At 38.1% G+C, this 16019-nt stretch overlaps 1 protein-coding gene across 6 annotated transcripts; it reads right to left on the bottom strand.

Annotated features, from left to right (window-relative positions):
- Window positions 1-6893: 6893 nt before the first annotated feature.
- On the bottom strand, window positions 6894-14953 carry LOC108990107 (4-hydroxy-3-methylbut-2-en-1-yl diphosphate synthase (ferredoxin), chloroplastic). 6 transcript variants are annotated; one of them, XM_018963961.2, is made up of 21 exons: window positions 14761-14953; window positions 14564-14622; window positions 13962-14191; window positions 13402-13559; window positions 12805-12911; window positions 12623-12723; window positions 12463-12539; window positions 11750-11869; window positions 11419-11649; window positions 10859-10975; window positions 10673-10747; window positions 10498-10575; window positions 10312-10371; window positions 10152-10214; window positions 9792-9936; window positions 9515-9653; window positions 8914-8991; window positions 8677-8836; window positions 8482-8580; window positions 8248-8352; window positions 6894-7238 (listed from the first exon to the last, which is right to left on the bottom strand). In XM_018963961.2, the coding sequence occupies exons 3-21, from the start codon at window positions 14167-14169 to the stop codon at window positions 7137-7139; spliced, it is 2223 nt and encodes a 740-aa protein (XP_018819506.1). In that variant the 5' UTR covers window positions 14170-14191; window positions 14564-14622; window positions 14761-14953; the 3' UTR covers window positions 6894-7136. The 6 variants fall into 6 exon arrangements, with proteins under 6 accessions (XP_018819506.1, XP_018819508.1, XP_018819509.1 ...); XM_018963963.2 differs by having other exon boundaries at window positions 13962-14174; XM_018963964.2 differs by having other exon boundaries at window positions 14585-14622.
- Between the last annotated feature and the right edge of the window lie 1066 nt (window positions 14954-16019).

Below are 16019 nucleotides of genomic sequence, written 5' to 3'. Positions count from 1 at the left end.
GCAGTCCCAGATACTTCTTCATATTAGAAGAGTCATTTAAACTAGCAATCTCCTTTATAAAATCTCTAGTTGAGGCTTTTGTGTTCATGCTGAAAAAAAGAGAAGTCTTATCTCTATTGAGCAATTGACCAAAGGCCTTTTCATAAAGACTCAGAATATGATTCAATCTCCCCCATTCCATCATATTAGCTTGACAAAACATCAAACTATCATCTGCGAAATACAGATGATTCATGGATAAAACTATACTTATAGTGAATTTTATATCCAAGACCCACGAACGTAGACTTTAGTGCTGAACCATGTTAATGTCCGTCTCTTTTATTTTTAGTCATTTATCATTAACTAATCCATGAATGAGTGTTTCGAGCACATTATCATAAAAAAACCAATGTGAGAGGAGAAGATCATCGGACCACATTGTAAGAATTCGGCCGTGACAAAAACTGCTCCAACAGAATCCTTCATCACTGTAATATTTCACCTGCTAAGTTTGCTTTGGACTGTAGTTTACAAGTCTTGGAAAGAGTGTAATATGGACAATGAAGTCAATACATTGGCCCGAACCCATATTCCTTGTATAAACCATAGAGACCACATAGGGTTTGCAATATTACATGTGAGAACACCACAATGAATAAACATGTGTTGTGATTGCTTGTTTCAAGGCATTTGACGGACTCTCCAAATCCTCAGAAAACTTTTATTTTCACCAAAAGAGATAATAGCTGACCCACCCTTGGGGGAGGAGAAAATCGAAAGTTACCACCGAAATAGGAGGCACATAAGTGGCAGGTGGGAACCACTTTTCGGATCGTAGTGCTAGTTTGATGATGAGTTTCCAGCCCAATGAGGAGGCGTGTGGTGGCGACCGAGCAATAGATGGCGGCAGACATTTAGTGTTTTTTTCTTTCAAACAAAACAAAAGGATATGAAAGAAGAAAATTTGTCAAAAGACAAGAAAGAATCGGAAAACACATGAGGTCGGCAAACAAGTAGAAAAACTAAGGACCCGTTTGGATAGTGAGATGAGATGAAATGAGTTAAAATGGTTTGTAAATAATAGTAAAATTATTAGTTGAAATTAGATGAGATAGATGAGATTATTTCACCTTTGTATCTGTTAGAGGACATGGTTGTAATTAGTATAGTTCATGAGTATACAATGGTCATTTGTATGTAGTATGTATAGGATGTTGAATGTAAATGAAAAAAAGAATTCATTCTCTCTCTCGGTCGACTACATGGTATCAGAGCAAAGTGTAGTCAGTTAGTGGTGGTTGTGCGACGGAGCTAGTGGTGCTTGTGGTTGTGCGACGGAGTTAGTGGTGGTTGTGCGACGGCGCAGTGGTATCACCGTCGTTGTCTGTGGTGGTTATCGCCGGCGACGTCGTTGTCGTTGGTGGCTGGTATCTGTTTCAAGTTTTTCCGGTGACCTCAGGTGCCGTCTCCGGTACTGGACACCAGAATCAAGATCGCCGGCGTTTTCTGTGCACACCGGTGTGTCTCCCGTCGTCATCGGCTGCCGGAATCCCTGTTTATCGCCGGCGACGTCGACGTCTCGGAGTGGTTGGTGGCAGGTCTCTACTATCCTGTCCTCGACTACGTATGCCCCTAATCCGGAGTAAGGTCTTATTTCTATCCAGTATAACGTATGTTTGGTAACATGTATACGGTAAACTTATTCCTGTTTAGGATAAGTTATCCTCATTCGGGATAAGCTATTCCAGTTTAGGGTTAGTTTTTAAGCCGGTTCCGGAGATACCCGAAACGCACCCGATACAGGCCGAAACAACCCGGTATATACCCGAAACAGAGCGGTTCAGACCCGATACAGGCCGGTTCAGACCCGAAACAGGCCGATTTTGAACCGATACTTGCTTGTTTCGGCCGGTACAGGCTTGTTTTGACCAATACAGATCCGAAATTTGGGTTTTTAATCCCAATTTTTCATCCATATTTCATATGTTGTGTATTCTTGACTCCAAGTTGAATTGTTGTGATACTTTTCTCCATGACAACTAAATTTGAGTCAATGTCTCTTGCACCAAACATTAGTATGCCTATGACTTCGATGAAGTTAAATGGAAAAAACTATATGTTGTGGTCAAAATCTGTTGAAGTGTTTTTGAAAGGCAAGGGTCTTTGTCGTACTCACTTGATTGATCCAATGCCTAACTCAGCTAGTTCTACATTTGCTCAATGGGAGCAAGAAGATGCTCAAATACTGTCCCTAATGTTGACCAGTATTGAGCCTAATATTTGCACCAGCTTAATACATTTTGACACTGCTCAAGAGGTGTGGAAGCATCTCAAACAGATGTATTCAGGTGCTGGGAACATAACCCGTATTTATGAGTTGTGTCAGCAATTCTTTGGGTTGGAACAGGGTGCTTTGGGCCTAGAAGAATATTATTCTCAAGTGATAAGCATATGTGAAGAACTCAGAATGTATCAACCTATCACTTCTGATGTTTCAAGTATGCTAAAACAACGGGAAGATTTTAATGTTGTTCGGTTCCTTGTTGGATTAAAACCTGAGTATGAGTCAGTGCGTTCTCAAATTCTGGCAAGTCCACAACTTCCTCCATTTCCTGATGTGTTCTCCCGACTTCAGCGAGCCACATTATCTGGACAAGGATCTCAGTTTTCTTCAGATCAGAGTAATAAGAGATCCGCTTTAGCTGCCTCCTATGTTGCTCCCGGTGGGCGTGGAGGCCGGAGTGGTAGAGGTGCACGTGGGGGGCGTGATACCAGAGGTAATCGCACTCGAGGTCATGAATCTCGTAAGTGCACTCATTGTGGTCGCACTAACCACTCGGTGGACTATTGTTGGGATCTCCATGGTAGACCATCTGGATCCGTTAATCAAGCTATTTGCCAAAATGCTACATCACCGTCAACGAGTTCCGACCCGACTCTAGAGATGATTAGCATATCGAAGGATGAGTATGATCAGTTTTTGGCTCGCACATGAGCAACTTCATCTTCCATAGCTACTCATGCCCATTCAGGTACAGCGTCCGCCTGTCTTGTCTCATCTACTCAAGATCCATGGATCATCGATTCAGGAGCTAATGAACATTTGACCGGTTTGTCTTATTCCTTATCTAAGTTAGATACTTTGACATCTCCAAAGAGTGTTACTCTTGCTAATGGTTCTCTTGCTAAAGTTACAGGCATTGGATCCACTAAGCTCACCGATTCTATATCCTTGTCATCTGTTCTATATGCTCCTAGTTTTCCCTTTAGTTTGTTGTCCATTAGTCAAATTACTCAAACTCTTCAATGTTCTGTGACATTTTATCCCTCTGTATGTATCTTTCAGGATCTCAAGACGGGGAAGAAGATTGGTACGGGGCATGAAGCTGGTGGTCTGTATTACCTTGATGTCAAACAGTCACCCACTCGAGCCCTCACATCCTCATCATCTGCTTTTGAATGGCATTGTCTCCTTGGACACCCATCTCTTACTCTTTTGAAACGTCAAGTTAGGAATCTTGAAAATGCATCTTCCTTTCCTTGTGAAGCATGTCAGCTTAGCAAACACCATCGTGTGTCTTTTGTACCTCGAGTTGATAATCGAGCATCTAGTTCTTTTGAATTGGTTCACTCTGATATATGGGGACCAATCAACATTGTATCAAACAAGTTTCAATATTTTGTTACATTTGTTGATGACTATTCTCGTATGACATGGTTGTTTCTAATGAAGGCACGATCTGAACTTCTTTCCATATTCAAAGTCTTTCGGAAAGAAATTAAAACTCAATTTAGACAAAAAGTTCCAAGTTTTGCGTTCTGATAATGCTAAAGAATACAAATCTAGTGCCTTTGATACTTACTTAAGTAATAAAGGAATTGTTCATCAAACTTCATGCGCTTATACACCCCAACAGAATGGGGTGGCTGAACGCAAAAATCGACATTTGTTAGATGTAACCAGAGCACTTTTATTGCACATGCATGTTCCTAAACGTTTTTGGAGTGATGGTGTTCTTACTGCGTGTCACCTTATTAACCGTATGCCTTCGTCAGTCCTCGATGGTTCCTCCCCATTCTCCATCTTGTTCCCTTTGTCTCCACCTTTTTCTCTCCCTCCCAAAATCTTTGGGTGTGTTTGCTATGTTCATAACCTTGGCCCAGGCTTTGATAAGCTTGATCCACGTGCTACCAAGTGTTTCTTTGTTGGTTATTCTCGGACTCAAAAAGGATATCGCTGCTATAGTCCTACTCTTAGACGTTACTTTACTAGTGCTGATGTCACCTTTTTTGAGTCCATACCCTATTTCTCGACAACATCTTCAGTTGTTGAGTGTGATCCTCTACCATTACCTACTCTTACCCTTTCTCCTGCACACTCACCCACTTTTACCCAATCCTCCTCTATTCCTTCCCTTGTTCCTTTACAGGTGTACTCGCGTCGTGTGCGGCCCCCGGCTCCCATGCCTCCACCAATCTTGTCTCTATCTTCAGATCCTGAGTTACCTACTACTTCAGACTCTCCACCTATTGCTCTCCGAAAAGGTACTCGTTCTTGTGTTACTCAACATCCGATTGCCAAATATGTCTCTTGTCATGCCTTATCTCCATCTTTTTCATGCTTTACTTCTCAACTTTCAAAACTTTCTGTTCCTAAGACAGTTCATGATGCTTTATCTGATTCGGAATGGAGGACAGCTATGAAAAATGAAATGAATGCTCTTCACCATAATGGGACATGGGATCTTGTTCCTCTACCACCTGGTAAACACCTTGTTGGTTGTAGATGGGTATATACAATCAAATTTCATTCTGATGGGTCTGTTGAACGTCTGAAAGCCCGCTTGGTTGCTAAGGGTTACACTCAAACTTATGGCATTGATTATGATGAGACTTTTTCCCCAGTTGCCAAAATTTCTTCTATTCGGGTATTGATCTCTCTTGCTGCTAACTTGGATTGACCCTTATTTCAGTTGGATGTTAAAAATGCATTCCTCCATGGCGACTTAAATGAGGAAGTGTATATGGAGCAACCACCTGGGTTTGTTGCTCAGGGGGAGTATCGAGGTACTGTGTGCAAACTAAAAAAGGCATTATATGGTTTGAAACAATCTCCTCGAGCATGGTTTGGGAGGTTCTCTGATGCTGTATTAGCATTTGGTCTTCATAGATGCCAAACAGACCACTCGGTCTTTCATCTACACAGTGATGCAGGTCATATTTTGTTGGTTGTATATGTTGATGACATTGTAATTACTGGGAGTGACTCAGCTGGAATTGCTAGGCTGAAACAATTTTTACATGATCAGTTTCAGACAAAAGACTTGGGCAAACTTAGGTACTTTCTTGGAATTGAAGTCGGTAGATCTAAAAAAGGTATTAACCTATCTCAAAGAAAATATGTACTTGATCTTCTGGAAGAAACTGGCATGTTAGGTGCACGACCTATTGACACTCCTATGGACCTAAATCGTAAACTCTTGAAAGATGAAGGTGAGTTGTTTGGAGATCTGGGTCGGTATCAAAGACTTGTTGGAAAATTGAATTATCTTACTATCACTAGACCTGATATCTCTTATGCAGTGAGTGTAGTGAGTCAATTTCTACAAGCGCCCAGGGTCTCACATTGGGATGCTGTAATCCATATTCTTCGTTATCTTAAGCGAGCTCCTGGCCTTGGACTATTGTATAGACCAAATGGACACCTTAGAATTGAAGCTTTTTCAGATGCTGATTGGGCTGGATCTCCTTCAGATAGAAGATCGACTACTGGATATTGTACCTTTGTAAGAGGTAACTTGGTTACATGGAAGAGTAAGAAGCAAACAGTAGTAGCTCGGTCTAGTGCAGAAGCCGAATACAGAGCAATGGCTCACACTACTAGTGAGCTAACATGGTTGCAACACTTTCTTCAAGAGATTGGGTTTCCAGCTCCTGTCCCTCTTCAGTTATTTTGTGATAACCAAGCTGCAGTGCATATTGCATCTAATCCTGTATTCCATGAGAGGACTAAACACATTGAGATTGATTGTCACTTCATTCGGGATAAGATACTAAGTGGTGACATTTCTACACCCTTTGTGAAGTCTACTGATCAACTTGCAGATATGTTTACCAAACCATTGTGTTGTAGTCGGTTAAAGTTTATTTGTTCCAAGCTAGGTTTATATGATATATATGCCCCAGCTTGAGGGGGAGTGTTAGAGGACATGGTTGTAATTAGTATAGTTCATGAGTATACAATGGTCATTTGTATGTAGTATGTATAGGATGTTGAATGTAAATGAAAAAAAGAATTCATTCTCTCTCTTGGTCGACTACAGTATCCAAACGGGCCATAAAAGGGGTCGATTGCACTGCAAGTAGAGAGGTGTGTGGCCCTCATGTGCCAGAGATATTGTGCCCGAGAAAGTCAGCATTGGAGGGAATTCATTATTGAGAAGCGTGGGTGATGAAGTTGGATGGAGAGTAGTAAATATAGCCTCCAAAATTTGGAAAAAAATAGGGAAAATAAGGAAATTGAGAAAGCTCAAGGGATGTGAAGGTGTGAGGTGATGAGATGGTTGAAGAGAAGGGGGAGGGGAGGAAAGAGAGATCCATCTATCTTTGTTATAATGGCTTTCTCTGTGAAGGACGAAAGGGTGCTGCTGACACAGACAAGAAGAAACGGCAAGGATTCCATTATCATCATCTCATGGTATAGCTGTCCATTTTTGGATTAGCTGACCATTGAAGAAGTTTGGTCAAGAACACTGTTTAAGTCCGTAAGGAGGATTTGACCAACTCGAATAACCAGGGATAATTCGGTTCGAGCTTCCTTTTGTTTTCTTACTTTTCCTTTATTTTCTTTCTTCCATATGCCCACAATTTCAACGTTTCTTGCAGGAAAAGAAAAAATAAAAAGAACACAATTGGTTACTAATGATGAGTATATTAATGTTGTTAATATAATAAGTTGATGAAAATATAATTCAAATGCGCAGCTTACATGTAGTTCATATTTTATGCAGAAAGATCTCCATTCTGTGCTGCTGTTTATCATGTATTGTCTCTTACTTTGGAGGAGTGCACTTACGCAACATGATTGAGACTGAACTCTCTTTGAGAGTCTCTTAACCCCTATTGGCAAGCCGGAACTGCCTATGCTAGTGCTCTTACTCTTCTGCAGGAGGGTCGACCCAGCGGCCATGATCCTTTATAAGCTGGATCAAGGCATCAGTTGCATGCTCCATTGCAATTCCGCGCTTCACCACCGTCTGAAATACCAATCAAAACTTTGTTATATTCACCCATTTTTTGAAACTTGGGAACCACAATCATAAAGAAAACAAGGTGTTATTACCCTACTTCGACTGCTCAAAAGATGTCTTAGTAATGTCTTCAGATTTAAAAGTCTATAAAGTGCTTCAAGAGAATGACTATTGAACTCAACTAAAAGGAAAACCTTATATAAATGACCCAGGGGAAGTTCCTGAGCGGGTGCTTGGAAAATAGCACTCATTCGAAGTCGAATGAGTAATTGACAAAGGATCTGAGTAACTCCCAAGTCATTGATTTTTAAGCCCTTGTACAGCCCCACTGTGTGGTTTTAGGACACAAGACATTTCAGATTAAAGGGACTAAAAGGCCGGCAATGTTTAATATCAATATGGTCTGACAAATTCATGTCCAAGGAGAAAAAGAATATGGTTCAACTTTTTTTTTGACTTTTTCCTCAATTTTCTATTGGAAATTTTATGATATTTATGCTCTTAATCATTAACTAAACATGGCAACACTAATGTCTTTAGAGGATCATGGGTTTGAACCCCACAACTATTGCCCTCACTGCTCCAATTTCAATACCCCATTATGAGAATGAAACGGTGTAGCTAATCACATGATAACTCTGTTAGTTCCCGAATCCGGTATGGTTTATTGATCCTACTGGGCAGCATGCTTTTACAACATCATCTGGTGTCAACCATATAACTCATACTTTTGGCCATTGGTCATAAAAAAGTCATACTGCATGCCCCTCGTATTATTATGCTGACATACGGCTGTTGGACACCTTGAACTAGCATTGCAACTCGATTCCAAAATTCAAGAACTTTTATACTTATTATTAAATTGATGTACTTTTCCAACGGGTCAGGTGTAATAAAATACAATAACACTCATAGAGCTGTACTTTCAAAATACGCTTGTACCCTACCTCAATTTTTCTATAGAAAGCAAGTTTTATTGAAAAAGAATTAGTTAAATCCAGGAAACAATTCATACCTTCCCAACATAAAGGTCAATCTTTCCGGGAGCACCACCAACGTATCCAAAATCTGCATCAGCCATCTCCCCCGGGCCATTTACAATGCAACCCATTATTGCAATCTGATGCAGAAAAGAAATAAATGATCAGAAATTAATGCAAATAAACTATTTGATATAGGTTAATCACGACGGATAGGATGTTAGTTTCAATTATCAGAAAGACGATGGTGCAAAGAATTAGGTAATTACTGAAACACCAGGCAAGTGTGATGTCTTCTCTCGTATTTGTGCACTTATTTCTTGAAGATCAAATAAAGTTCTGCCACATGATGGGCATGACACGTACTCCTGCAATTATATGTAGGCATATATAGAAAAATGATATGATACTGCGATTTATCCTCAGATGTCAAATCCTATTCTTTTCAATGTACAAACTTTTACCGTCTTTGTATTCCGCATTCTACAGCCTTGTAGTAAATTGAAAGATGTATTCCGAAGAAAATCAAAATCCTTATCTGGGGCTTCTAATAGGACTCCATCTCCTAGCCCATCTACTAGAAGGGCTCCCGCGTTGGTACCGGCACCAATGACCAAGTCATCCCTGCATGTAGAATAAAAGCAATATAATGAAGAACTACTGATACAGTTTATCTGTCACAATAAGTGTGGAGTAATTACCTGTGAATTCCTTTTGGGAACTGAATATGGTGAATTACAGGGAAGTCCAGAGAACTGTCTGCTAGGTACTCAAATAGCCTGCAGTCAACAGTTAAATTATCAGGATAGGAGATATTTGTACAAGGTCATGGAGAATCCTCTCAAGAACCCGGATACCAAGAGAGACAATTTCAAATATGGTCAGACTGCCACCCAGGTCAAAAGCTTCAGTGGGTCATAAACTACAAACCGGTTTTGGTATCTGTTACAAATTTTTTCTTAAGAAAGAAAAATGCCTTGGTCAGTGGAGTGAGACCAATAGGCAACACGATTGTGATGAAGAAATACCTGAAAACTATTTCAAGATTGGGTTTGGAGTCTTTAGAATTAAACTCAGGTACTCAATAGGCAACGGGTTTTTTACTTTATATAGCACAGGAATCATTGTTTCTTCACCAAAGAAATTCAAACAGTATTCTTATACCTATCAGTGAATTTGACCTTTGTAGTACTCAAGTAAATAAATTGAATAATTGACCTTCCAAGACTAGCCAAATGCCTTTTTGATTCCATACTTCTTCGCATGACTGAGTTCTTTACAAGTAACCTTATAAGTAATTACCTCCTTGCTGCATGCACTCTGCTGATTTTATCTTCTGTAAGAGGTAGTTCATGAAGAAGCATGGTAGCATCTATATCTTTGAGGATTTCTAGCTCTTCATAGGGCTCATCACCACGTACAGACACGACCAAACGTGTGCCTGAGAAGTAAGCAACAGATATGGGTTGAGATATAAAATTTAACATCATAATAAAATGCACTCAACTTGAGGGGATATAAAAAGGAAAATGATTGGTTCACTCAATAACTCAATACTGATCAAGATGCTAAGTGGCACCTTCTGGCAAAAGCTTGTAAGCACCAGTTGATAATTCCTTCAGGTTTACCAAAACCATGGAATTGGGCAATGGCTTTGTTAGCTGCTCTGACAAGGGAGTTATAATCCCCATGCTTATATCTATCAGCCTTTTGAGAGCTAGCCGCTGTTCATGATGCAAAACAAAGAATATCAAGTTGCTTCCATTCTTTCAATGCCTTAATAAGAATGCCATGACTTGGTTTCAGAATTTTATTTTATTTTTGATCGGTACATGGTTTCAGAATATAACAAGGAAGAACTTATAAGTTGTGCGCGTGTGATAGAGAGGACACAGAATTCTTTTCCCAAAGTAATGAAGTCAAAGGATAGGGCTCTTACCCCATCATCATCATCTACTGGTGGAAGCTCTCTCAATAAGATTGAGTCCACTGTTGCCAGATCCTGAATTAACATCGTTGTGGATGGTAATTGAAATGTTAATGCCACAAAAGACAGGTAAATATAATTTCTTCATCAAATATACAGGGTAAGAATAGACCTTAAATGGCATGCCAACAACAAGTTTTGCTGCAAGTGACTTGTATAGGAGCTCTGGCATCTGTATTTCCAAAAACATAAATGAAGAGAAAAAGGATTCAGACAGGTCTTAATCAAAACCCCTTCCTTCTCTTTCTGAAAAGATTGAGACATAAAGGAAAGAAGGCAATAGCAGTCCATGTGGTACCTTCAATTGATCCAGGGAAACTGACATAAGAACAGAACCGTCACGGTGCAGGACTCCTCTATAATCCACCTCCTCACCCTGTACTTGTTTAAGTATTTATTCTGTTTTAGAAGTGCAAATAGAGCCATAAGAATGCACAACTCTATACCACTATCCAAAAATCTCAAAGACAGACCTCTTTTTGCATTGGCAATTGACCAGATCGGCGTTGGAAATCAAAATAATGCCTGTTCTTTTCTTCAAAAGGCGCCTGAGGGAAATGGTGCCATTAACGAGAAGACTCATAAGCTTATGTAAATATCAGTATTGAAGTACATAAGCATATTTATTTCATTGTTCATAGGACAATATAGAATCCCACCACTCCTCGCTGAAGTTCAGCTGCTCTCATACCAAGATTGGCCAATCTTCGGCAGGGATCTATCTCCTCCTCCGGTGGTTCTGTCAGAGACACCCTGATCGTATCACCTAGACCATCCTGCATGTAGAATGGTGTTTCTGAGTTTTCAATATGGCAATCATATTTTGTGTGGTTAGAGCACATTTGGTCGGCAAGATCAAATAGAGTAAGAAAAGGAATAGGTATTACTAGGAATTGATATTACTTTGAATAACATAGTCTATATAACTGTTTATTTGTTTGGTCGTAATGCAATCAAATTGAAACATACAACATGATATATTTATTATATGAGAAATAAATAATTAAACAGAAAAATTATAAATTCAAGTTTATATTTAATCACACAACCACAGGAATATGCTTTCCAAAAGGCAACAACACTAGGAAGGTTTGAAGAAAAAATGAACCTAGATAGCATATTGCATTCTTGACAGCAGAGAAAGTCATCACAACATGGTAACTATATAAAGTTTAAGAAATGATCGTGCATATCATCACATATGAAGTTAAAACCATACCTGAAGAAGGGTCCCAATGCCAATTGCAGATTTCATCCGCCCATCCTCACCTTCTCCAGCTTCAGTAACTCCCAAGTGTAACGGATAATCCCAGCCATGGACATACATTTCTGCAACAAGTAGACGGTATGCCTGGACCATGACAACTGGGTTGCTTGCTTTCATTGAAAAGACGAAATTATGGAAGTCCAACTTCCGGCATATCCTTGCAAACTCAAATGCAGATTCAACCTGTTCATGGAATGCTGCTTAGTAAGATGTCCTGAGCTTGGAGGTAGAAGAAACCAAGCATAAAAGTTGTTTGGAAGAACCAAAGAAAATAACTGCCCACCATTCCCCTAGGAGAATCCCCATAGTAGCTCATTATACGATCTGAAAGACTCCCATGGTTGGTACCAATCCGCATTGCTCTTCCATACTTCTTACACTTCTCCACCAATGGAATAAAAACCTGGTGTTGTTAGAATAAAAAATTTAAAAAAAAAAAAAAATTCAGTACATTACCAATTCAATAATGAATTTTTATCGTCTGATCAGATAAAACTTCATCTGAATGAAGATAACTAAAAATAGATATGAATATTTTCCATACGCTTGGGTTGTTCAGGCAAAACCTGAGTTGCGTACTGGTGAAGGAAAAATAGCTTTGATCTTTGATTGCCCATCTGGCTCACTTACGAGAAAAATTGTGCTTTTAAAGAACTTGTAATTGTTTCTAAACTACACTGGTTCAGGGCTTAAAATCAAGGAGGGATTAAGAGGATTATTGGCTTAAAATCAATGAGAGATAAGAGTATCAGCAGGCTTGCATAGCTACCCATCTGTAGGAGCACTGAGTTTCAGAGAAACTCAAGGGAAGGAATTTGTAAACAAAGACAATACATTTTTTATTTTCCCTTTTGGTTGTTCACTACACTCTGAGATATTAAGTACATAACATGTGAACTTGTACTTGAAGCTTTTTTGGCAAAGTGCTGACATAGCTATCCATGCTAAAAAAATGAAATTAGCAGGTGCCTATACATTAACGCTTAGTGGTTTGACCTGCTCGATATGCTCTAATTCTTTCTGATAGTCCTCCTCTGAGTACTCTAGCTTCTCAAACTGAGCCCGCCTATCAGCTGCAGTCAATCACCCCTCATTATATGTACTGAATAATTGTCATCAAAGATCCAAAAAAATTAATTACTGGCAAACTGCATACCAAAATTTCCAGGGTTGACACGAATCTTGTCAAAGCAATCTGCAACACGCAGTGCAACAGATGGAGCAAAATGAATATCTGCCACCAGAGGTATATTGTAACTGCACGAAAATATATTTAATGGCTATTAGATCGTTAATATGAATTAATGCTCAATTTCACTTTCGATAATTCAGACCTACTTTTTCTGCACAAGAGAGTTCTTTATTTCAAAACATGCATCTGCTTCTCTCTTCCCTTGGACTGTTATCCGAACAATATCTGCTCCTTTGTCTGCTATTGTCATTACCTACTGACAGACAGGGAGTTAGTTTAAAGAAATTTCTCAAATAAATGTGTAAGAGCTTTCTCAAATAAATGTGTAAGAGCAAAAAGAAAACATGCTTTGCTACCTACAATCACTTCCATCCATTTGACTTCTATTTAGTGCGTGTAAATTATGATAGCAAAATAAAGTTTTAATTAAACAAACAAAAAGTTATGTCATGTCCCGTAAAAATTACGGATTTTAGAACTGGGTAACCCAAAGTCTAGCTGGTCTGCTTAACCACACATGGTAGTATGGGACAGTCATTAATGATTCTAGCCTTTGATAAACATTGGTTTGCAAATATTACTGATGCCCAGTTACCAACACGTATAAGAACATCATGCCAGTCACAAAAATCACATCTGCAGATAAGAATGAGATGTGATTGGTCTTAATCCCTTTGCCATCTTTGATAGAAAATCATAGAATTATGTAGAAGGATACTCAAGCAGAAGGGAAGTTAAAGAACCTGTTCAACTGTTGCAGCAACATCTTTAGTGTCAGTTGTGGTCATTGTTTGAATCCGTATGGGATGCTCACTACCAAGAGCGACGTTTCCAACCATCACTGTCCGTGTTTTCCTTCTGACAGTTTTGTTAATGGATTCACAATACTTCTGACGAGGAACTACAGTCAAAATAATTATTTATCCATCAGAAAGAAAGCAGCCCACAAAGATTGAAAAATACAAATGAATTAGATATTCACCACCTTAAATCTAGTTTCTATGATATGCACAACAAAAAGTAAACAAAAAAAGTAATAAAAATTCTATGAACCACAGACAACTGAGGTAAACAAAATTGCCTATAGTAGAACCATTTGGTTTAGTGGGACAAGAAGTCAATTTTATAGAAACCAAAAACACTTGATGCTGTTACCCTCAATTGGAACCATTTGCGAAAGCTAGATATTATCAAATGGCTTCTTAATTACTTCTAATTTGTGGTTGCATTCTTTTCTCAGATATTCAAGGCAACAGGAAGCTAAGATTGTGAACAACGTAACAAATGCATTCAGAAATTATACCCAAAAGAGGGCTCCCCTCCGATGCAGCCTGAAGTTCAGCAATATCCGAGCCGGGATTTGAATTGCGTATCACCAAGACCTTTCTTCTACCACTCTTAACCCTTTTCATATCAGAAATTCTCACAAAATCCAAACTTCTCGTGAAACCTAAGCTTGGGTCCTTGCTCTTCAGACACATAAAGGAAGCTGGTACAGCTCCGGTCGCCATTTCCACTGACACAAAGCTTCACCTTCAGATTCAAAACGCAATTCAACAGAATTTTACTTGGCTAATTAAAAAGTTGTAAATGAAAATTTCGAAATCAAACTCCCGGTTTTCTTGTTGACAATATTGAGTGAATCATTAGGGGGGGCGAAAAAGATTATAGAATTCAAAATCAGTTCTACTGTTTGGTACAAAGCTGAGAACTTATTTTTTTCCTTCGATTTGTAGGTTCCCAGCTCACACTGATCAAAGGAACAAAGTTGACTAGAACTTCAAAATCATCTTTCCTTTTCATTTCCTGAACTTTATCATCGACCTAACAGTAATATTTTCCTACTTGACTAGAACAAAATTGTAAATATCCACACAAGCACGTAACAACAACAAAAAGTTTCACCTGTAAATTCGTTCAAACTACCTCAGTATCGCCCCCCTCTGGACTACGATCAGACCTCCCTAATAGAAGCGAAATACGTAAAAACCGAGAAAACAGAAACAAATGTTTTATCCGAAGTGATTTCAGAAGAACCAAAACGTTTTACATAATCGAATTCAGCTTAATTGTGAGCTTGAGCTTTGGTAGTAGTAGTTTACCTTAAGTTTCAATATATATCTATAAATATATATTGAGCTCGGGATGACTGAAAATAAAAAGGAAGGATCTGGAGGGAGGAACTGGTGGTGGAGGGAGTTTCAGAGGCCACCGTTTGCAAGGATTTTCAGAAAATTTTGGGTGAATTTGTATTGCTTTGTGAAAAATAAGGCGGAAAGCGGTGAGGTCGTATTACAGGACAAAAACGTTTTCCAGAGCATATCCGTGGCCATTCAATAATAAATAAATATATTGGAAATGAGTCCGGTCGAATATTAAATTTTAGATTTGACGTTTATTTTCTACGAATCTTGAATTTAAATTATTTATATTACATTGTTATAATATTTTTAAAAAAAAAAAAATCAGGGGGCAAGTTTTCTTTATATTGAAGGTATTTCTAAGAAAATTAAATTCTAAAAAATATTTTTGAAAATTCTTGTGGGATCTCACCCTTAGTATCGTTTATTTTTACAATTCTTATCAACTTATCTCATTAAATCATTACAATTTTTTCAAATTTTTATATAAAATAAAATAAATATTTTAACTTTTTTAAACAAGCAAGACTCTTTCAATCCTGTGTAAATGTCTATATTTATATGATTTTTAAATGAAATTTATTATTCATCAAATTATTTATTTGATTATTAATGGATAATATAATACAATATAAGAGAAATTATATTTACAATTATAGAATATATAAATGTCGATTATTTTTTTAAAAAAATAAGTAAATATGGAATATATATAAAAAAATTAATTTTTAATAATAAATCTTATTCTTTTTTAGAATGAGTGTGTGAGTATTTACATAATTTATAATTATTTAAAGCATTACTCATTTCAAAAAGTGATAAAAACTCATTGAAGTGTAGAACTTACACGTTTTAAAATTATATCTAACCATTGGCATCAATTTGTAGAGAGAGAGAAAGAAAATGACAAGGATTAGAACTTAGGAATATAAGGGAGACCGTTGTAAAAATATTCCACAGCTGTGTGAAGACAAACGACCTTTCAGGGGGTTTAATTAATTAATTGGTTCATATTTTATAATTTGTTTTGTTGTTTAGGTTGTCCACACGACACGAGATTCACGAGCATCGGTTGTTGTTTGGCAGACGGCAACGAGATTCACAATCACTTTTAATGCTTCCGCAATTATCACGTGAATCTAAAGCACAACTTCTCTGTTTGTTTTGTTTTCTCAGCTATGATTATCAAAAAATGCCATTCTTCGTTTATGATATATATA

This window comes from Juglans regia, chromosome 14 (genome assembly GCF_001411555.2).
Source record: "Juglans regia cultivar Chandler chromosome 14, Walnut 2.0, whole genome shotgun sequence".
NCBI lineage: Eukaryota > Viridiplantae > Streptophyta > Magnoliopsida > Fagales > Juglandaceae > Juglans > Juglans regia.
This window is presented reverse-complemented; position numbering and strand designations above follow the sequence as displayed.